The following is a 23,531-nucleotide window of genomic DNA, read 5'->3' on the forward strand; positions in this document are numbered from 1 at the left end:
TCATGGGGGAAATGAACAATTCTGGGGTATTTTGAGACAAATTTGAATGACATTTTCTGGGTGAATGGAACCATTACTCTGCTGAAAAGTGGCTACTACTTGTACACAATACTAATGACACCCCATCAACCTCAGCTGTACCGTGTGTTTAGTGCTAGTTAACACATTTTAGCATGTTAGGTTAAGCTCAAAACATGACAAAATGAAAGTACTACATCACAGAGGTGCCAGCAAGGCTTTAGCTTCTTAGAGCTCTGCAGGGCAAATGCAAAAAAAGAGAAAAAAGTCATTAATAATGCTAGTCATGTTGTGTCAGCTGTATGCGAAGTTGCTGCTAACACAGGTGAACAAAATTCACTGGAAACATGGAAGAAGTTTCTGCTTCAACCATCTGCAATATGAGTCAAGTTTTATTTTTTCTTGATCATTTATTCAGAAATTCCTGCTATTATGCACCCGGACAGAATCCTGTGCCCTCAGCCTTCACTCCCCAGCAGCAGCTCTGAGGCTATATTTAATCACAGGGTGGGTCAGCTGTTATATTAACGGGTCAGGCTTGGATTTGATTTACGGATAATTGGTTCAGGTGCAGGTTCAGGTTTGCACAATGGACCCCTGCAGGAGATAGAAAAAGAAGAAAAAAATGACCTTGCTGTGTGAACTTGTTTTCAAATGTGTGATTTGTTTGCATCAAAAAGGATGGATCAGTGTGTGGTGTAAATGATTACATGGAAGCCACAACTACAACTACACATAACAAAAACAATATTTTGATGTAGAGCTTTGCTAAATAATGTTTATATGTGATGACACAGCTCCCTTTTTTTTATTTCTGGTCATTAGAAAAACAAAACAAAACACTAATTACAGTTCCATTCTAAACTAAACATGGATAAAACATTGATTTTGGAGATATTTCTATGTATGTGTGTGCTTCTGCTACTAAAAAAAAAAAAAAGCAATCCAAATGTTCCTGCATCTGTGTTTTCAATAAGCAGCCTGAGCGGGTTTTGATGCAAATGCAATTTCACATCAAAATGATACTGTGCCACCCAATCAGCACAAACACAGCTTCAACTGCGCCTCCCTGCCCAGCTCAGTGCAAACAAGTTTGTTTGAGGTCAGGAACTGACTAAACAAGTGCATAAGTGTAACAGACTTGCACCCATTGTGTACAAAAACAGTGTTTAGCCTATATCTGAAAACTGCCCTCTTAGTCTTATCTAAGGAGGGCAGAGGAACAAACAAAAAACTGCAACAGTAACATAAAAAGAGCCATTTGTTATAATGGATGCTGCATGAACAACTATCCTTGCTTCCTCTATCTAAAAAGTTTGTCCTATCCCAAAACAAACAGCATGCATTTCTCTCACGGTAATATCCTAAACCAACATTATAACCACGAGACCAAATATGAACTTCAAGTGGAGCAGAAATGTATTCAAAGGTTTTACTATGTACACCAGAACATTTCAATTAGATCCCTCTCTAAATGTCTGTGCATCCACCAACCAGAGCAAATCTGAGAGCCACTTTATGCTGCGGATATGCTTCTGCAGGCAAAGTCAATAACACAATACCCTGCGAAGAAAGAAATGATTTTCATTTTGTATGTTATTGATCTCTGCAAGTGTCTGCAGAAGTTCCACATATTCACACATTTCTGCAGCAAAAGAGCAACCTCAGAGCACGTAGATACAACGGATGTCTTTGTCTTTGCCAACAGAAATCACAATACTCCTGAGCTTTCATTTTCTCATCAGAGCTGCATTGTTATTCCCTCCAGTCTTCATGAATGAAAGAGGTCGCAGCTGATTGAATCAGTTGTGAAGACAGACAGACAAGGTCTCCTCAACACAATCACAATAATCATTTCAGTAAACATTTCTAATCCAGTCTGCACACTACCCCACACTTTGCTGAGTCTTTAAGAGAGCGGCGTAATGTGGCAAGAGGAGGGGGCTGACGCTGGAAAACAAGTTACCACGGATGCTTCGCAAATTTGTTTCCTCTCTACTTCAATGGCTCACTTATTACACTGAAATGGAGCAGGATTTCAGTGATGGAATATTGTGTTGGCACCCAAACAGAGTTCTTTTGTGCTTGTGTAGGGCTTCACAGACAGTAATAAGCTGTTGATTATGCTCCGACTGGCAGAATTTGGATGCTTCTTGAAGTTAGGAGCAGATATATTTATAATAAAGTGTACTTTTTCGAGCTGAGATCATAGGACAGCTTACAAAACAGGGACTAAATACCAATAATCCTCAATCAGCTTGTATATACTGAACACATGACTTTAAAATCAATTACCTATACAGCTTAAACACCTGTAATTCCATATGTTTGCTCATATATGCTGTACATATTGTGTTATAAATAACAATAAAGATGACCGGCACTTACTCAAGCACCGAATGAAGTGCTTGTGTCAGCAGCTCTCAAGTCTTCGACATGTTTGCGTTTCCACCTGTGTAAGAGTGCACGGCTACATGCATGTCACATCTGAGTCAGAGCACTCATAACACTGGTACAGAGAAAGAGAAGATGTGACCGGGACTCTGCCTGTGTGTTTGAGTGTGTTTAAAGAGCACCGTCCTATACGCTGTGACTCACAGAGTTCAGGCTGAGGTCAACTGTACATAACAGGCATGTAGAAAGCACTGCATGGTGTGTTTGTGTCCATTGACAGGTGTGACTCAGTGTGCCTGTGGGTGTCTGAGTTTCAGTGTGAAAGCACAAGTGCTTTTAAATAAATTCTCTTATTCAGGCAGTCAGCACATTTAAATCAGTCTCTCACAACCCATGCATGTTTCGTGCCTATGCTTTAATAGTGTGCAAATAACCATGTCTGTTAAGTTTGGGGACATGTAAGAAAGAGTAGATTAGTGTTCATGCATGTGAACAAACCGACGTAGGTCCATGCATGCTGCAAATAGTTTTGTATTTGCACATGTGTGTGTGTGTGTGCATAATATTTCTGATACTCACATCATTCCTATTTTCTCTGATGGTGTCGGACCATGCATGCTGAGACTGAGAAGTCTTCCACTCATCCTATTAACGTACAACGCAGGCTCAAAACACTCCTCTAGCCGTTGTGTGTGCACACACTCAATCATTGACATCAACAGACTAGGTGTACGCACACACGGTTTGGATGCACAAGGCTCAGTACTCACAGCATTCATGTCGATCCCGTTGGTGTAGGACCAGGCGTGCTGGAAATACTCCTCCAGCCTCTGCCGGAGCGGGTTGGGGATCTGGTGGAAGCGGATGAACTCTCTGACTCTCAGCATCTGGGTGTGGTAGCGGGCTGTCCCCGAGTAGAGCCTCTGGATGATGGCTGACACGTTCCCAAAGATACTGGCATACATCAGGGCTGGAGGTGGGAGGATTTTCAGCGTTAGTAGAAGGAGGAAACAAGAGAAGGAATGAACAAATGAAGGAACAAGTGAAAAGCGTCTACAAAACCAGCATAGACACACAAGGGCATTCATACATTGATATGACCTGACACATCTCTGAGAGACTGTTTTTTTTTATCTGAAAACACATATAGTTTGAACCTTGACACTGTTTGGTGTGAGTGGAGAAGTGTTGAAGGCAAGCAAAAGACCTAACGAAGACAAGAAGTGAGAAACAGGGAGCTCAGACAGCTGACGGAACAAGAATGGTGAATAACTGAGCTCCATTAGCATTCATTAGAGTTGTAGGAATGAATTGGTGACATTTGCACCTAAAGATGAAAACATTATAAGTGTCTTCACTCATGTTCCTTTCAGACATGCATTCCTTTTCTTTCATTTGAAAGTATCTGACTGTCAGCTTCATGTCCCTGTACTCTGGTTACTTCTTTGTAAAAGTTGTGACAACAATCTTAAGAGGTCAGTCTTAGTAACACTGTACCACTTTGAACATGGCACAAGTCTGGACTGCATGCAGTTGCATGAGCAAGTAAGTGATGCACCAGCTGTGTGAAGCAACTTGGGAGGGCTATTTCCAATTTCAGCACCATTTTTGGTGCAAAAACATCTCAGAGAGCAAAAGACACAGTTTGCTGCCATCATCAAAAACCTTTCTCATTCACCTCGCTCTACAATTTCATATTTACTACAAACTGAAATGTCCATAAAAATACAACTTCAGTGTAATAAAGAGTCTGTAACCTGTCAGATTAAGAAGACTCAGCAGTAATAAATGGAATCCAATTTTGAACAAGACATTGACAGGAACTGAAGCTCAGTTAAGCATTAATTGATGTGCCGTCCAGTCTGTCATAGCGTGCTCTCTCTGTCACTGGGGTGGGTATGACTGAATAAAGCTGTGAGAAACATTAACATCAAAGTGACCTACGTCTAAATGACAGAACACTGTCATTTCAACAGACAGATGAAGCAGCAATGTTACATATCCCATGTCTGAATGGGCTTAAGGGTTTAGAGTCTGCATAAGTAACCAAAGTTGACAGTGCAGTTGGAGTTATGCCTCCAAAACTGTGGAATGAACTACCTCTGAGAGTCTGCACTGCACTAAATTAGCTTTGGCTGAACTTTACAATACATTTTTTGGCAGAACAAGGGTGACAGATTTTGTCTGACATTTCTTAAATTGAAATTGGAAGAGATCTCCTAACAGCCAGTATAGGCAGGACCAATAACTCTTTTAAGATAGACTTTAAAAAGTGACATTGGCATTGGCATTGATATTATAGGATTTTATAGACAGCAAAAGTTTGAAAGTTAAACTTCAAGTTAAACAAAAAAGATAGCAACAGCAACCTGATTACACATTCATTCATACCTTCACTTGTTTTACACGACTTACATCACATGTTTGGATCAATCGTGGACTTCCAGTTTTATGTAAAACATCTAAATATGAGGAAAAAATTTTCTTGCATGACTCATGTGAACTGAATCAGCTAACACAAGACGTTTTGTACAAGGACAATCCTCTGGAGAAGAGGATACATCAGAGGTTTGATCTAAAAGGGTTTTGTCTGTAGAGGACAGAGTGTTTTGTGTTGCATCCTTCATGAGCCTCACTGTTTTGTCCTGTTGTCATGTTGGATCCTGCTAACCTCTCACCCTCTGTCAGCTCCCATCACTGTCCCCATCACCAAATGAAAACGCTGCGTGTGAATGTGTATTTGTATGTTAGCACATGAGTGTCACAAGGGACACGATAGATCTCTGACTCTGGCTGAATAAGTTTAATAGGGCTCATTGTGATTTCATAGAGCACTTCTATTTAAAGCAACAGATGATTGCGCATCAATAATGGTCATTTTACTACTCCTGGGTGATTTTCTGGTCAAGCAAATACCAAAGAGCCTGGAGGAGAAACACACACAAAAATAAAAACCAAAACAGAATTGGCCTTATTGAATAATGCAAGCTTTTGATTCGATGTTTGTTTTAGTGTAGCTATACAGAAATACACATGCTTTATGGTTGTGAAAAGTAACTTCATGAGGTCAAGATAAAATGACTGTCATCAGTTCCTGTGGTTAGCGGTGCCACTCCATTTCATTTAGTATACGTACTTTAAGGCCTAATATAGTAAATTATCAACAATAAACATCTCGTGGCAAGATTCTGATTACTGTTTAGACAAAAAACTGCTTTAAAATGTCATATCCATTAGTCATCCTATGGTTTGGCTGATTAGTGAAGCGTCGGGCTCTGCCTCCAGATGTAATTACTCTGCGGGGAGGAGGGGGGTTAAAAGCATGAGAAGGGATATTACAATCTGTGTTGATGTTTCTAATTAAGCCTCTCTCTCTGGTCACTGGTTTAACCCCTAAAAAGTCTTCTCTGTATATCAACGTTACATACAGTCATGACTCAATGACAGGACACTAAATGTAAAACCTTGTTTTATGTCGGATAGCAAGGCTATCGGATAGTCAAGACGGAGGACGAGATACAAGGAGGGAGGATGACTTGATGTTAATATTAATTGTTTATAGTTGTTAAATGACTAGTGTATTGTTAGAACACTACGCATCGCTGGATTTCACGTCTAATTAACCGGTGCGATTGTGCATGAGCCCGTCGGTTGACATCAAAGATAAATAGGTTCAGACAGCAGGCTGAAGTGATCCAAATCCAATTTTTGGGGGGGAGTGGCAGATTCGCTCCACCGTTACCATCCGTGTTACTTCCGTAAACACTGAGCTGCTCGCTGCGTGTGACATTGTTGTGTCCTCTTCTGCGCATGCGGGACACTTTAGTGTCGTATGAAGTTCACACAGCAGATCACATACAAGTTGCGTTTAATTGGAAATGTGAACGAACTCGCCAAAAAATCGGATTTCACAAAAAAATCGGAATTGAGCATTAAGTTCTGCAGTCTGAATGTAGACAATCTGTCGGATTGTTCAGTCAGATAATACGCCGTTATCATGATTTGTGACATAAAATGTCATGTCGGAGTCGGAATCCAAAACTGTCGATATGTTAAGGCTGTTTTTCATGGGTTCTGTTCGTTTTTCCTAAAAACCTGTCGGATAGCAAGGTTTTCAGATTGTTAAGGGTCCGCTCATCGAGTCACGACTGTATTTAGAAATAATAATCCTTTCCTGCCTTAAAACGACTCAGATGTAACTCTACACTGTAGAGGATAATATAATAATGATACACAAGTTTGTTGGATATGAAACCTTGGAAATCTGAATCACTGTTTTTGGGACTGTCATCAGTACACTACAGTTTCAAGGTAGAAATGCTCAGCCATGGTTTTGACTCATTATTTCGGTCATAATATACAGCACGCAAAAACTCCATATAGACAAGGGCTGAACGATGATCTAATATTGCTTCCACACGTTATGTTATTGTGGAATGTCCTGACTGAAGCTCAGTAATATCTTAAACGAAGTCTAGTCCCTCTCATCTCACCACAACTCACCTGTTTCCATTGTACAATAAGTGATCAAGAGCACCGATATCTCCTCTTGCCTTTACTGCAAGTGATGTTGGATGTGATCATATCTTTTTTAATAAGCCCTAAAAGCAGGACAAGAGTTTTATCCTCTTCAAACAACTGCAAATGACTCTCATTTTGTGGTTTTCCTGCCAAACCGGGGTGAATACACATTCATCTCTCTTTTAAGCCTCCAGTCCCATTATGAGCAGTGTCTCCAGTGGGTACTTTCAGGACACATTGCCAGAGTTTAGTGGTTTGTGCCGCAGACTGCATTTAATATACTGTCTGCCTTTCTTCCAGGTCTGAGGCCCAAGTAGTTACCTTTACCATCATATCAATACTTACATCCAATGAGCATGACACAAATGGAGAAGATCTTCTCAGAGTTGGTGTTGGGGGACACATTTCCAAAGCCCACACTGGTCAGACTGCTGAAGGTGAAGTACAGAGCGGTGACATACTTGTCTTTGATGGAAGGTCCTGAACCTGGAGTGGAAGTGTACAAAGAGGCATTATATACATCATAACAACAGTCCCTAATGCAATCAGTTCAACATCCATTAAGTTGGCACTTGATTTCATTTTAAATTCATAAGTGGCGCTGTATGGTTATCATTCTCTGGCAGGTTGACATTCTGTCTCTTAACTTTCACCGAACTTCACAATAGAGTCAAATCAAAAAGTACAAAGTGTGTCTGCTTGAGGAGAATTATGCCTTTTCTATTAAAGCTGCAGTACCAAGAAATCTGGAAAACAAACATCAAAAGCAAACAAACAAGAACATTAAAATTTTAAAATATGCAGCCCTCCTCCTGCAGCTCTGTCCTCTCCTCTGTTCTAAGCTCCTCCTATCACATGAGTCTGCAATTAAAATGTGCAAAGAAAGTTAAGCCAAAAGCCAACATTCATTTGTGGATTCTGCTGGGATTCAAACTCTGGTCTCCTGAGCTGAAGTCTTGTGTCTAACCTATTCCATCCCAACATTATGATCCCAGTACAGACTTCGTTGCTATCTCATCTGATCTGTGAAAAGCCCTGTGATTGGTTAACAATCTAGTTTCTTCTTTGCCTCTGTTTCTAAAGCCTGCAAACAGAGGCGAAGGTATGAAGTCTCGTTTCCTTTCTGATCACCTGAATTACAATATGCTGAAAAGTCAGTGAAATTTTTGCCCAATGATGCCAAAAAAATTCTGCCTAGCCACCCCTATTGTGGCTATAATGAAGCTAATCAGTGGTATTATGTCGGTGCTTCGTACCTGGAATAGAATCGTTGAAATGTTTTCCTAGCTGGTCCCCCAGGGTGTGGAGCCAGCCTATCGAACCGTTCCTCTCTACGCTACCGATTGCGTACCTGGAAAAAAAATAAAAGACAAATATGATCTGATTTTGCTATATTTCAATATTCATTTTAACAAACAAAACTCAAACTTATTTCCTTTACTTTGTGATCAGAACAGAACCAACTCAGAGTGAGACACATTGGACATGACAGACTTCTCATTTCTGGCAACCCTACAGTCTATATAACACTGGGTGTGCAGACAGAGACGGGTTATTTCGTATCATATTTCTGTCTGAATTTCATCTGATTCATCAGACAGTACCAGATGCAGGCCAGCCAGTGAGCGATGAGAGCGAAGGTGCACATGAGAAGGAAGAGGACAGCTGCGCCGTACTCCGAGTAGCGGTCCAACTTCCTGGCCACCCGCACCAACCGCAGCAGACGAGCAGTTTTCAGCAGACCAATCAGAGTGGTGGTCTGATGAGAGTGGGAGAGAAGGAGATAATGTTAAGCACGGCAGAAACAAAGTCTCTTGGCTCTGATATCTCCTCACAGTGCTCCCACCTGCTGTCGTCCTGTCACACACACACACACACACACACACACGCTCACATTTGCACATACAGGTGGTGCAGCAGTGGCCTTGTCCCGATGTGATTCACCGTTGAGGAGGTGGTAAATCCTGACTCCCATTCATTACCGTGGGCTGTCGACTCCCTCTCCTTTCTACTTGTATTCAGCTGGCCCCCTTCGTGTCCATACAACAAATAAATAACAAGCCGATTACTGCGTTGGCAGAGTGCCTGGTCCTGCTCTGCCAGTGTGTTTGTGCGAGTGTGTCCACACAGTAAATAATACTTGTCTATTGAGGAAAACCTCCACTTTCTTGGCTCAGTGGCCTCCTCCGGACAGCATCAATGAAGTGAACCTTTGGCAAACTCTCCCTGGCCAGTCTTTGAATGTTGTGTTTTTTTTTAGCTTGGTTGGTGGCATAATCAACATCGATGACATGCTCCCATTACTAATAGGTGCACTTCAGGCATCACTTACTCTGTCAATGGAATCACTTCTACCCAAGCTGTTGTGTGGAGTGACTCTATCAACCTGTGCCTCGGTGGTGTTCCTCCTCTATATGTGGGAAGTATCCTCGGCAGGCTCCAGCAGGCTACAGTGCAACTCACTCATTCCTTTCCTTCTGTCTTCCTCTAACTCCCACCTCTTTCTCCAGACACCCACCTCCCACTTTCTTAAAGTCTCAAACGAACACCTACGTTTCTTCACTCTTCAATCATTTGGCAAACCACAGATCCTCAGTAAGTCCCGCGTCTTCCACTATTGGACTGAAATATACTGATCTGTGCGGCTGCATGCTTCTCTCTGCATTAGAATCCAGACAGTTTTGTCATTACTGACTGACACACTGCAGATTGCATACATGAGAAGTGCTTTGCAGTTGTATGATGTCCTCTGCGGCTTTCTGAAGTTGAAATAAAATCTCCTACATAATGTGACCAGAACTTCAGCCTGACTTTTTGAACAGAGGAGTTTTCAGGGTCTGTAATAGCTATCTGTGAGAATATGCAAAATGTAGGATCTGGCATTTTTAAAGCTTGAGCAACACAAGAGACTTACAGAATCAGTCTCATGTTACTTCCCCAACCTAATGCAAGTTTAATGCTGAACTACTAGAATAATACCCCAAAGCTTGAGTCAGCAAAATGGGCAATGAAAAAAACATTTTATTCAGCATTCATATTCCAGTTTATATCTAAAAGCAAAGTTTTAATTTAATTAATGAATATTTACTTGGATTTAAATGAAGTTTTACTTTCTGAAAAATGCTCCCTTTGCCTACAATTACTACAAAACAATTATGAGCTGCTCCTGAAATCACTTTACATTTTATATTTAGAGCCCATGTATTAATTAACCAACCAAAGTATAATATTACAGAACCTTTTAAATAAATAAAATGCAATTCAAAGTACTAACTAAGGGATGACATGATGTAAATGAATAAACAGCAATGCAAGTAATAAAAACAACTAAATGATGAAATATTACATGATAAAGTAAAACAGCGAAATGCTATTAAAATAACCAAGAGTGGGATAAATAATAATCATCAGTAGTGAAAAGAAAATTAACTAAAATAATAAAAATGTGGAGAGAAAAAAAAGAGAAGAAAAAAGAAGTATAAACAATACATTTATCTAACAGTTTGAGTTTAGGTTAAAAATATCAATAGTTTCCTCTCATATTGTCTGGAAAGCTGTTCTGGCTGCTTGGAGCGTAATGGCTGAGAGCAGCAGCAGCAGCAGATGTTTCTGTTCTGCTCTGTGGAACAGCTAAAAGAAAAGAACCAGAGGATTCGAGAGGCCTTGATGGGTCATAGACCAATATCATTTCTGAGAGGCAGGACCTGTTGTGCCTTATAAAATGAAAATAGAACATCAAAATCTATGGGAGGACTAACAGGTAACCAGTGTAAACATTTTAATACCGGCAGAGTGTGTGCTCTCTGTTTGGTTTTATTCAGCCCTCATGCAGCAGGATTTTGAATAGAGAGTAGCTGATGTATTGTGTTCTCAAAGGAGAGCATTACAGCAGTCGAGGCTGTGAGTTATAAAAGCCAGCATTAGTCTCTCTGCTCACAGAGAAAAAAGCTTCACTATGGAGATGTTCTTCAAATGATAAAAAGCTGCTCTTGTGACACCCAACACAGGAGCCTTGGAATTAAAAGCCGAGATAAAAATCACTCCGAGATCTCATGCATCTTGGTTTATGTTGATGCCGGGTGTATTTATTACATTAGGGGCCAGTCTGAAAGTGACAACAGTCCTAAAATGCATCCTTTTGGTGCCCCAAAGTGAACCTCACAGTGTGGGAGGAACGGTCACCTGAGTTTCAAAATGGAACACAAACAGTCATGATAACAACTCCACAGCTTCATGTTCTAGAGCTACTTTGTGACTCTACATGCACCAGAAATTCAAAAGTGTCTGAAATGTCCATTTACTGCAAGCTAGTCAACTGTCTGGAAACGCTTTTTCTTTTCTATGAAACTTTCAAGGAAGTTATAAAGAAATAATGAATCTGGGGGAAAAAAATCGTCACTGGAAAATAGAGTAGAAGGTAAAGTCGTGTACTGCTGCCACACAGACACAGAAAAACCAGCCAGTGCAATGTTCTAATGTAAAACGTTAACTGCTACAACAATATGTTATTTATCTTGTAAAAACATGAAACATTTCATAGCGGTATAACAAGAAACTCATGTTGGAATGAGGAAGCAGTGTGTGTAGAACAGATGCTGCTGTTACGTTGGAGGATGTTGTGATTAGTATGCAAAAACAAGAAGGATATTAAAATGCACAGAGCTGTGCAGGACTAAGAATGAGCCTCATTTCTCATTGATCAGCTGGCGGGACACCGAAGGCTCCATGAAAACATGACTGATCAAAATACGATCCACTGGACTCATCATGTCTCAACCCAAGCATGAAGCACAACTTAAATCGTGTCAGTTTTATCCATTTTTCTGAACGCATCCATTCTTGGAACTAGTGCAATTTCATGTTGTACTGTGAAACATTTTATGTTATAACAATAAGTAAACAGAACAAACTTTTTACCTGTAACTTATCTTTTTTTTTTTCTGCAACATGCCAGAACTCTTACGCTCAAAGGTTCTAAACTTACAAGAACTTTAACCAGACAAAGCACCAACTCACTCACTCAGAGAAGCTGTTTGGCATTTTCCCTTCATAAAAGACATCAAAAAGTCATCAGTTATCACATTTTTTGGTTATTTTCTCCTATTACCTGCCTAATGAACTGCATCGTGTACGCTGCCTTGTGATATGTACGGTAGACACATTTTATTTTGATGCTCCACCACGGCTGACTACAAATCAGCTTCCCTACGGAGACAATTAAATTATGAAACAAAAACTAAACCACCTCTGCCTCTCTCTCTCTTTTTTTTTTTATTCCCCATCCCTCCACCTCCCAGTGCCCCTCCTCCTTTTCCTTTTTATCTTTCTGCTTGTTATCTCCACTTTATTCTATTAGATAAAAACACCAGCAGAGATGGCAGACACGATGTCAATGCAGCATTTGTCTCTTGTTCTTCTTATCCCTCCATCTCACTACCACTTGTCTTGCTCTCTCCGTCTCGCCCTCCCTCATGCCTTCTCTGCAGCAGATAAACAGCCAGCCCTCCCTCCCTCTCTCCACGGTGACATACCTCCTCTCCGTTGCGGTAGATGAGCAGGTCAAAGGGAATAGCAGCCACCATGTCGATGAGGAACCAGCCTTTGAAATAGTGGACGGCGATGCGCACCGGGTGGCTCACCACTTCATCGTTAGAGTTCACATATGTTGTCCTGAGAGAAAGAGTGCAGATCATATCAAACCTACTGGAACTCATAGTTGTTGTTTTAATATTTTTGACACAACCACTAAAACTACTTGGTACCATTTACTATTTCTTAATTTACAACCAGCACTAGATTTGGGAATTAAACTTGAAGCATTTTTTTATTTATTTACTATGACCAAATCTAACTACTGCTGCAGCTGTTTCTAGTACAACAAACACACCTGAAGTTTATGAGGATGTCGATAATGAACATGATGTCCACTATGAGGTCCACCACGTTGAGAGGAGAGCAGGAGTAGCCACACCTCTGCATGGCTACCTCTTCCTGAGAGCAGTATAGAAAGCACAGAGAGAGAACAGGGGTGGATAGGAGAGGGGAGTTATAATGTAATGCTCTAAAAATAGAACGCGTCTTTCAAACGGATTAGCATTAAGAGTTTTAGGAGACTTTGCATACGTATGTAGACAAAACACGAGGAAGTGACACAAAAACAGTGCATTCAGCAGGATCGGAGCGTGAGGAGAAGCTACACGGCTTCAGCACACGAATCAGGAGGAAACAACTGCCTGGCAGACGTTCCTTTACCTTTACACTGATCTATACTGATCTATATTACTCTTTTTATAGCTTTTTGCCAACAGACATTCCCTAACTAAAATCACATGCTCACATTAGGAACTGCACTTAGTTTTGATTGTTAGGGTAAAGAATAGGTCCAAGAATTTTCTCTGTTTTTTTTGCGCCTGTCACATTTTTATTGACTGTTGGCTCATATTTCACTGCAATATAAAGTCCTTCATTAACATGGAAACAGCACAACCACGGCTAGGATTAGTGATGTAATAATAATGTTATTTGTGCAGTTATATTGTCAGAAATATATTAAAACTAAACTAAAGTTGAATTCCTTGATTACTTCATTTACAAACCTGGAATTAACACGTACAATATTTTTCAAAATGCCCAAAAGTATGACTAACACTGTAAAAAAAATACATTCTACAGATATCATATACTTCCATTTTTTATTTGCTTACAAACTTCTCTTGTCTCTAAACACAGCTTGCAGTTCAGCCCAGTTTAGCTAAAAATTCTTAGATTTTTTTCCCTGAGGTACCCTACCAAAGGGATCAATAAACTTCTATCTAATCTAATCTGATCTGATCTAGGTCACAGTTGAGTCATTAATGGCTTTGATTTGTTTCAGGACTGTTGGAAAGTTGAACATTTCTGGCTCTGACAAATGGTGAATTATTTGATTGTTTGATTTTTTTGAAGATAACATGACTTCCAAAGCTGCTGCCAGGTTTTGGGGTTCAGATGGTTAAAGTACTAAACGATACTTCTTACATGTGCTTCATAATAACGGTGACAGGATGTGTTTCCTTTATCTGACCCTAAAGTCAGGTCTACAAATGATATGTTAGACATATGCAAAGCCCTTTGAGGTGATTTCGTGGTCTGTAAGTGGGCATTTTAAATAACTTGGCAGAAATTTGAATAACGATTCTGTCCTAAGACGTGATCCCACCTGGTCATTGAGGAGGAATGCGGCTGAGTAGGGCGTCAGGATGGCGGTGTAGATGACCAGCAGCAGAATGAGCCAGTCCCACACCGCCTTGAAGGGGCTGTAGTGCAACACCGTCCACTTGTGGATGCGAGGAGCCTGGAGCTTGTACTCTGGCAACACATCTGCACCCAGAGACAGCACCTGGGTAGAGAGAGGAGGACAGAGGAGCGATCAGATGCTGAATAACAGAACTAAGGGAGGAGAGGCAGACGAGGATGAAAGGCTGAGGAAGCAGGGAGGGAAAAAAAAGACTATAAAGAGACTATATCACCACAGGACTGTCTACATAAAACAAGCGTGTGATAGAATATGACAAACATGCAAACTATGCAAACACACAGTTTTGCATACACCCTGAGAACATATACAGGCTCAGTGAAATATACACAGACTTCAGCTAAATGTATAATGTGCCCTCAGTAGCTACAACAACGATGTTTTGCAATTACAGCAATAGAGGCAGTGTCCACTAAAGATGATGAGAACTGTTCTGAAGGCAGTGACCCTCTTAAGGTTACCCTCCCAGGCAGCATGTGTCCCACACACACATAAACCCACAGCAATGCATAGATATAAGCACAGGAACTCTTACAGTAATCGCACACACACACACACAGACACACACACCCTCCACAGCCGTGATTCCAGTCACATTTTTCTGTACCAGTGGCTCTGACACGAGTGCTTTGACTCCAAAGTGACAAGTGACAGGGAACCGCACATACGCATAAAATTCCAAACTACAAACACGCACACGCAGATCTTTCTTCTCCGTCTTCCCTCTCGCCACAAAAACACACACCAGGAATGAAATCTCGGGTATTATGGTGCAGTTCTAAGTAGCTTTGCTTGCAGTAATGTATTCGACCGTCTGCACTGCGCTCGCTCGCCCTGGATGAGAGCAGGAATGAATCAGTATAAAGACGCATTAGCACAGCCTGCCTTGTGTCTCTGCCTAATAGAATCACACAGTGAACTGCAGAAGCTCGGCTGACGTGCTGAAAGCAAGGGCAGAAACAACACAGAGCAAATGACAAATGCAGAAGTGAGTTTTGACTGACTTTCAGCGGTGTGCTGTCCTCACACAGACAGCAGGCCATGCGGGCCTATATACCAACCAACATTAGGAGGCTGAATACAGAAAAGCATTCCAGTGAAGGTGGCTTGCTCATGCCTTGTCACGGACACCTTACAACATGATGTAATCCAAGGCAACACCAACAACTACGGCCTAGAGGTGCATAATCACCTCTCTGTCTTATAAATAGGAACATTATGCGCTTTACAAAGATAAGATGCAATTTCCAGCGTAGTCAGAAAGTATAACACATCTGTCTTGTGTCACTGCTGCACTTAAACGCATCATAAAATCACAAGTGTGAGGACAAAGTGCTGACTTTGGTTAGATTTTGTCTACATCAACATCAGATGAACAGTGTGGGTTTTATACAGTAGCACTGATTATGCATAGCCCTCCTTATTGTGCATGTTTTTCCTCTGTACTTTTTTTTTTGCAGTGAAACAAAGGGCTCTTTCAGACAGTATGACAGCATCTGAACATTTGTGTCTGAATGAGAAACCTGGTAACTTTACCATGAGCCGTTACAGTGGTTTTACTCGGTCGGACATCATAACACTTCTCTGTCACTTTTTGCACTGTGCTGTCACAAAACAACTTTCTCGTTTTACATTTACTAAATGTCCATAAAATAAAACAAAAATAAAAACAAAGCCAGCGACAGGTCAGATTAGTGAGACTCGCTAAAAAGAAATTTAATCCATGTTTTGACAAAACATAAACAGGAGCAGAAGTTTAAATCGTTGCTTCCAGCTGTTTGTCTATTATTAAAGACCTGCAGCATCAGACAGCAGCAGGATCCATAGGAGCATCTCAAAAAATTTAAAAATAAAACAAACATGAAGAGAGAGAGGGTTGCACGCATCAGTGTGTGGAGCAACAGAAATAACTTCACTAATTATGCATATACAGGATCGATCAGGATTTAACAGCAAGTCACACTGTGGACGTTTCTTCAGTTCAGGCGGGTGAGATGCGAGTCAGTCTTGTGTCGCCGCATTGTGGCCGTCTTCAGGTTGAATCCTGAGCTGAATCAAGACTGTCAGGAGGTTTTTTTCTTCATCATTATGGTGGGTATGTGAAGCTGTGAAACATCAGCGTAAAAGAGACGCCATCACTTTATAAGTCAGATAAAATAGCAATGTCACTGACAGAAGTTTTCCGTATATTTTGTATTTGTAATGTAGTTTAGGTGGTTGACTTGGGAAATCTTCAGGAGAAAAGTCTTTGGTTGTTGTATCTCTATGCTAAGTGTCACTGCTTTAAAACACCTTATTTGTTTACTCATGCTTGTGAGTACAGAGCAAGTATTGTTTAGGTCTGTACATTCAGGTGCTGATATCATTGTCTACTGTTGGTATATACTACTTTCCATTTCACTTGCCCACTATTCTACAGAAGCATTGTGTGATTTTTTCCAATAGGTGCTCTTGGGTTGGAGCTCAACATTGCTGCAACAGGGAAAGCCTTCCACAAGAAACATTTGTATGCAGGTAGAGCTGAACTATGTTTGGCCAGGGAGGCAGTGACAAGTGCAGCAGACCGAGTGACTTCCAACACAACCTCCAGAGAGTGCGCAGGGTTTAACAATGGCACCAAACAGGAATCAGATCAAAACAAGTAAAACCAAACCTATAGTAGAACAGCAAAAAAGAAGCTTCTCTGAGTCAGAGTCCCGTATTCCCTGATGTCACCATTCTCACTTCACCTCATCTTACCTCGGTATTTTTTTCTGATTCACTCCATTTAGCTTTCATTACTCTTTCCTCCACCTTTTCTTGTTCCTGTTTCTTCCTGCTCTCTCCTTGACCTGTTAAATCTTTCTATTTTCTAATTTCATCTTTTTCTCCCCGCCGTGGCTCTGTCATCCATCCAGCAATCCTCGCTCCACCTCTCCACCTCCTTCTCTCTTCTTCCTCATAGCCAGCAGTCCAGTCACTTTTCATTCATCCTGTTACCTATTACCATTCATCCTGCCTCCAGTCTCACCTTCCTTTCTTCTCCAGCTTGAATGCTCAGGTTTTCATTCCTTTCCTCTCTCTTTTTTCCTCGTCATCCTCCCTTCTTTAAACTCTCGCTAGTCCTGCATGCGTTCATTGCGATTCTTTCTCCATTACACTATCACTTCTTTACTTTGTGGCCCCATTGCAGACTTAACTCATGAGATTATGACTAAACCATCCCTAAAACATCTGGCATGTGACGATCTGATCTCCCTGATTCTTTCTGTATTTCCTCAAGAGTTGCTTTGATATATAACAACATTTGGCAACATAAAATGTGCTTGATTTATTAAAAATGAGCGAGAAATATTTCAGTGTTCATCCTCTCTGTAACTGAGCCAGCTGTTTCATATCAAAGCCAGCTCTTCAGAGTCATGGCTCTTTGAAATGTTTTATTTCCAGTTACCTATGCATTTCTTTGTGCAAGCTGCTCTTAGATAAAATTACTCTTGTCCTCGTATGCTGCTCGTAGAGATACGTTTCTTGGCAATTATCAAACTTTATTTATCAGTTAATTTGAGTGTATTCTTGGTTCTCTTTATATGAACTGCCTTCATCAGCCAGCAGAGCACATGGACATACAGGACATGTAAGAACTGTACACCAACAGGCCGACGGAGTAGCAGCAGCCCATACAAACCAAACCACTGTGTCCCTGCACTATGACGGAGGAGTTACAATTTAGATTGTCCTTTCACTTCAGTTTAGTACAGGGGTGGGCAATCCTGGTCCTTGAGGGCGACAGACACACACCTGATTCAAATGATCAGCTCATCCTCAAGCTCTGCAGAAGCCTGATAACAATCCTGATCATTTGAATCAGGTGTGTTGGAAGAGGGACACATCTAAAACATGCAGGACTGTGGCCCTCGAGGACCAGGATTGCCCACCCCTGGTCTAGTACCTCACCCTGACTGCCTAGCTGACCTGACTCTGGCCCTCCAACACAACAGGGAACTGGATAAAACATAACAGCTGCTAGTTTGGGTTTATAGTGCATTGGAGCCCTGTTTAACAAAAAAAAAGAAAAGAAAAAGAAAACATTTAATTACAACTAAACTGCATTCTCCATTACGCCTTGAGTTAAACATGCTTTTTCTTAAACCACATGTGTCTGTGCAGAGGCTAACACATGGGCTGGAGGCTCTCTGTGTGCAGTTTGCATGATCTCCCTGTAGTCTGTGTGGGTTTATTTCCTGGGTGCTCTGGCTTCCTCCCACAGTCCAAAGAAATGCATTAGAGGTTAATTGGTAATTTAAAACTGGCCCTGAGTGTGAGTGGCCATGCTTCTCTGTCTCCTTGTGTTAGCCTGGTGACAGAATACCGACCTCTCCAGGGTGTCCTTCGACCAATGTCAGCTGAGATAGGCTCCAGCCCCCAGAAACCCTCCGCAGGATGAAGCAGGTACGGCTAATGAATGGATGCTGTCGCTCCTTTTTAGCCAACTAATCATATATCACATCATCGGCCTTGAGAATAGAGCAAAAGCTTCAAACATGTTGCCAAAGGTATTTATTTTAAACCAAACTATGAGATTTTCCTCAACCTAGAACAAGTAGTTAAACCTCATCAAATGTCCAACATGTAGGTACTGTTGTGAAAGGGTCAATTTTAATAAAAGTAAACAGAGAGTTAAAATGAAACCTAAATCTAAAAATAACACCTCAGTCTCCTTGGTGAAAGTCTGCTGTTGGACTTACGTCACCACCACCCCTAACACTGACACTGTGGCTCTTGGAAATGTTTCCTACAGCATCATGCTCTTTCCTTATCAGGAGAAAATAGGTTTTAGTAAGGGAAAAATATCAAAATCTATACCAATATGTTTGTAAAGGTGTGTACTAACATGCCTTAAAATGTTTAACTCCTGTGGGAAACCTTAAAGAAAATCTGCTCAAGCTAGGGTACCAATAACTGATTGACAATAAAATCGATTTACAAACATATTGGTGAAGAAACTGTTTGGTCACGATTTAGTTGCCAGATTTGTGATACATCTCATAAAATGCCCTTACTATTTCTTATAAAACGCAACAGTTTGGCTGTGTAGGAACCTAATGTTTGGGACACAGGGCTGAATATATATTAGCTTAACAATAATCTGTGATTTACGATCAGGTTGAGTTTTCCAGGAGCTGTACAAATAAAACAGAAAAGCTTTTTTTTATTTATTTTTTTCAAGTTTTGTACCTCCACCCTCATGACATTGTCAGTAGTTTACCAAAAAAATGTGAACATCAGATTATAACACAAAGTTTGTTAGTCAGTGTAAAGTTCATCAGAGTTTCTTGGAGTGTTCATGTGTCAGTAAACTAAATATCTGAGGGGCTGATCAGCGTCCGCAGCTGTGGGAACCTTCCAGAAAACTGCAGGCAGGAGCCCCTGTCAGCTGCGTTCACCCCAAATCCATGTATCATATTTTTAGTGCAACAAATATAGTCTTGAGCAAAAGACGGGGAAAAAGGAGGTTATTAAGCACAGATGTATAAATGATAGCCGTCACATTGAGAGGCGTCATATAGCTTTATAGACTTGTCAGTGTGGCATTTCCCCTTCTGTGGGTCTATTTTGACAAAACTCTGTTGATTCAAACTCTGTGCTTTGTTTTCTAATCAGTTGACCACACAGGGACAGTTTCTATGTGCACATTTAAATGCTGTACACACCAGGTGGAAAAAGTCATAAATGCCCAAAGCTATCTTTTGCTTTTCTGGCCTTTTCTTTTCTGGTTTCAGGAATCAGTATTACACCTCCGTATCCACATCTGCAGGGTGACCGGGCGCAAACGCTGCTCGCAAATGAACACACACCCCTACAGATCAGTCAAGTGCCCCTCTCAGCTGTGTGTGTCCCCTCCTGGAGTATCTGGTGGGTTATTTTTAGCCATCTGTGTGAAACTAAAAAACATTGCCATGAGGACTGTTAAAAGTGCAGATGTCAAGACACATTTAAGTGCAGATAGGGCAAAGCTGTATTTGAGGACAGCACTGGAGGGAGAAGACGGAGGGCCACGGGGGAGCAGTTTACACAGCTGACCGCCTGGGCTATCAAGACGGTATGTTTTTCTCACTAAGCCCTCAACGTGCTGTTTGTTCCTGTCATCGGTCTGCAGAGGAATTCCTGGTTCCAGAACATCATCAGTGCTGGAGTTTAACCCTGAAAGTGATTTTCTTGGACTGTATGTGAGTTTGGGTTGATGGTGCTGAATTTTCCCATTTAACTGACAAAACTAATTAAATCAGATTTTTAGTGGCCATTTAAAGCCTTGGCCAGCGTAGTAAAGGCCACACGGATTATTTTTAATCATAAGTCATATAGAAGCTTCAGCTCAGGCTGTCCATTAGCCTGCGTCAGTGTCAGCTCTGCTTTATGTGACTCTGTGTGGGTTAGAGTGACAAGAGAGCAGACAAGAGAACAAGAGATGACTTGTGACAAGATATAAATCAAATTTACGCCCAAAATGTCAGATACATAGTTTGTACCTGCTAAACCACCAAGCCTGTCATATTCTCTTTACTCTCTGCAATGTCACTTTTCAACACCATGACTGGACAGCAGGGAGGGGTACGATAATCACTTCAGAAGTCTGATCTTATTAGTGTTTTGCTTTAATAGGAAAGAAGAATGATGAGACAAGAAAAGGAATGCAACGTGTTTGTAAGGAAGAAATTATTAAAATTCTACACCAAAGGGGGCACCAAAGATTTTGAAAGATTAATAAAGCTAAAATGGCTGGAGAGTAACTGCTGCACAGAAGGAAATTAAAATAAAGAGGAGGAGACAAAGAGATATGAAGATACAAAGAAAGGAGGTGACACACAACAGTGGGGATGTCAGTCGGTGCTCTCACAAGAGCTGATCAAAGATAAGAGAAAAATTTTGTTCGAAAGAAAAGGTACCGAACTCACGCAGCAGTACAAAGGACAAGGACAAAGTTGGAGTCTGAAGTTGAGGACTCTGAAGGTGATGACTCATCCTTTTACAGGCAACGGAGCTTAAATAGCACATTCACGCGCACGCCTAACCCTGGGAGGTGCTCGGTACAGCTGCAGTCCTATAAAAGGTGACGACTGAACAGCCAGATCCACCTCCGTCATCAATCTCCGATCAAATCTTCTCTCAGTGCAAAAGACTGAGGCACAGCTGCAGAGGTGTGCACGCGATGTTTTGCACACGCAGTTATAAAAGGTAAGTCACTGTAAGACTGTGACTGACAGCTGAGTTCAGTTGCTGAAAATAATAAAATGATTATCGATTTAGACTCTTTGTATATAATCGCCTGTTTACAGGGACTGTCTGATGATGGGGCAACGTTAAATAATGAGGATGCATCTGGTCCACTTGCTCCATTGCTTAGGTGCCTCTGACAAGAGTTTAATGCTAGTAAGTGTTTAGTTGCCTTCAGCTTAGAAGTACTTACTTCAGTAGTGTCTGACCAAGAACAGCACCGGACAGAATTTAAAAATATCTCTGTCAGCCCTGCATAAAACTGTACGACCTAACAGCAGCTTTCAGTTCAGCTCTCTGTAGTCACACTGCCGCTTTTATCAAACTTGACACCCTGCCTGTTGAAAACTTTGTGGGGGTCTCGGAGGGGAGCGAACAAAGAGAAACGGCACCACATGAACGGTTAACGGCAGCTGAAGGCATGTCAGGCAGCATGCACCATCCATCTGCTTGGTAGGGGTGTTGATGGTTCTGGAGGGCTTCCATTTCTCACATTGTGTGAGATTCATTTGGCAGGAAAGCTTGTGTAGATGAGTGTAAACTATCCCTCTCAAAAAAAAAAAAAAAAAGACAATAACAAAAAAAAAAAAACACAAAAAATAATAAAGTCCGAGCATGAAGACAAATGAATACTGAAACTGACGACTAAAGCAGAACGACTCCTCTGAGCTCAGTTATGAGGATATTTTTATCCAGACGTTCATTACCATCTTTCCACTTGGCTCTTTATTCCAATTTAGACTGAAGGAGTTGGACCGAAGAAATTTTCAATCAACTGTATTCCAAAAGCTCAAATCATCCTGGGAGCGTGTGTCATATGAAAAGCCCTCCTCACTCCATGTGCTGTTGCTTCCGCCACAGACGATCTGGTGCTGTTAAAACGTGCTATAACTTGGCGTCCCGGTAGCTTAACCGGATAAGACGGCGACCCACAAACAGAGGCAGTGATGCAGCGGTCGTGGGATTGACTCCTGACCACGGCCATTTGCTGCAGGTCTTTCCCCATTCTTCTCCCCCATTTCCTGTCTCTCTCCACTGCCCTGATAAATAAAGACAACAGCCAAAAAAAAAAGTGCTATAATTGAATTTGGATTTTTCATTTTCGGGATGTGTTAAACTTCACACACACTCATTCAAACATTTTCATGAACATGGACACTGAGCAACATAAACATTTTTGCTCAAGCGCTGCCTGGTGAGCTGGATATTGAATGTTTTCAATGGAGATCAATGGTTGACAATTGCCTCCTCCTACTCCATTACAATGACAAGCACACTCAGATGCACGGACAAATCCCTTGTATTTGAAGTGCTGCTGCATCAGTGGAGAGAAACTCTAAACCTCCTGTCAGCTTCACTTCTGTTTGTTTGTTGGGAAATCAAAGAAACAGCTCATTAGACAAACTCCTGGAGTGCACTGTGTGAGCACACACTCTGGAATTATGTGTGACTGTGTGTGTGTGTGGAGGAATGAGTACAGGGATTTATTAATGCTACAGAGTAAAGCCTCTGTTTTCCATGAGATAAAAACCCACTATATGTGCTTGATATGTGTCCATGCATGCTTATGTTGGGATGTAGTTTGATAGGACACAAGTATTGTATGGTATCCCATTTATTTCTAATTCTAAACCAATCTCAGACTCAAACCAACATTGAATGTAACCTGCTCAAAGGCATTATGAGTGTATCCAAAGCCTAATATTTTCATATCATTTATGCCACAATCCATCGTTGTCCAAAGACTATCAAAAACATGCCAGCTAACATGTAACACACACACACACACACACACACACACGCTACACTGTAGTTTAATTTGACTTCATCCCATGTACACCACCTAGTAAGCTATTTCAGAGCTGTGAAAACATCTCAGTAAGAATGTATGTGTTTTGTGCAGATGTAAACTACTACACTAAGTTACTCAATACATTTGACATCAATGCATTTGCAAACATTGTGTTTGTGCACTTGTTGCATGTGTGTATAGGTGCAGAAGTGTGTTAATGCATACATGCACTTTAGGCATGTGCGTGATCAGTCAACCACA

At 41.2% G+C, this 23,531-nt stretch overlaps 1 protein-coding gene across 1 annotated transcript in view; it reads right to left on the reverse strand.

The window, feature by feature from the left end:
* Positions 1-15,270, reverse strand: part of LOC103370207 (potassium voltage-gated channel subfamily H member 2-like) — a 25,191-nt gene extending 9,921 nt beyond the window's left edge. The window contains exons 1-8 of the mRNA XM_008299177.1: positions 15,232-15,270; positions 14,132-14,311; positions 12,821-12,924; positions 12,465-12,603; positions 8,538-8,692; positions 8,190-8,284; positions 7,279-7,419; positions 3,183-3,382 (exon numbers count right to left, since the gene is read on the reverse strand). Coding sequence (XP_008297399.1) covers positions 3,183-3,382; positions 7,279-7,419; positions 8,190-8,284; positions 8,538-8,692; positions 12,465-12,603; positions 12,821-12,924; positions 14,132-14,311; positions 15,232-15,270 — 1,053 coding nt within the window. The remainder of the gene's footprint in view (positions 1-3,182; positions 3,383-7,278; positions 7,420-8,189; positions 8,285-8,537; positions 8,693-12,464; positions 12,604-12,820; positions 12,925-14,131; positions 14,312-15,231) is intronic.
* Positions 15,271-23,531: the final 8,261 nt, after the last annotated feature.

Source organism: Stegastes partitus, unplaced genomic scaffold (genome assembly GCF_000690725.1).
Source record: "Stegastes partitus isolate 25-593 unplaced genomic scaffold, Stegastes_partitus-1.0.2 Scaffold1387, whole genome shotgun sequence".
Classification (NCBI taxonomy): domain Eukaryota; kingdom Metazoa; phylum Chordata; class Actinopteri; family Pomacentridae; genus Stegastes; species Stegastes partitus.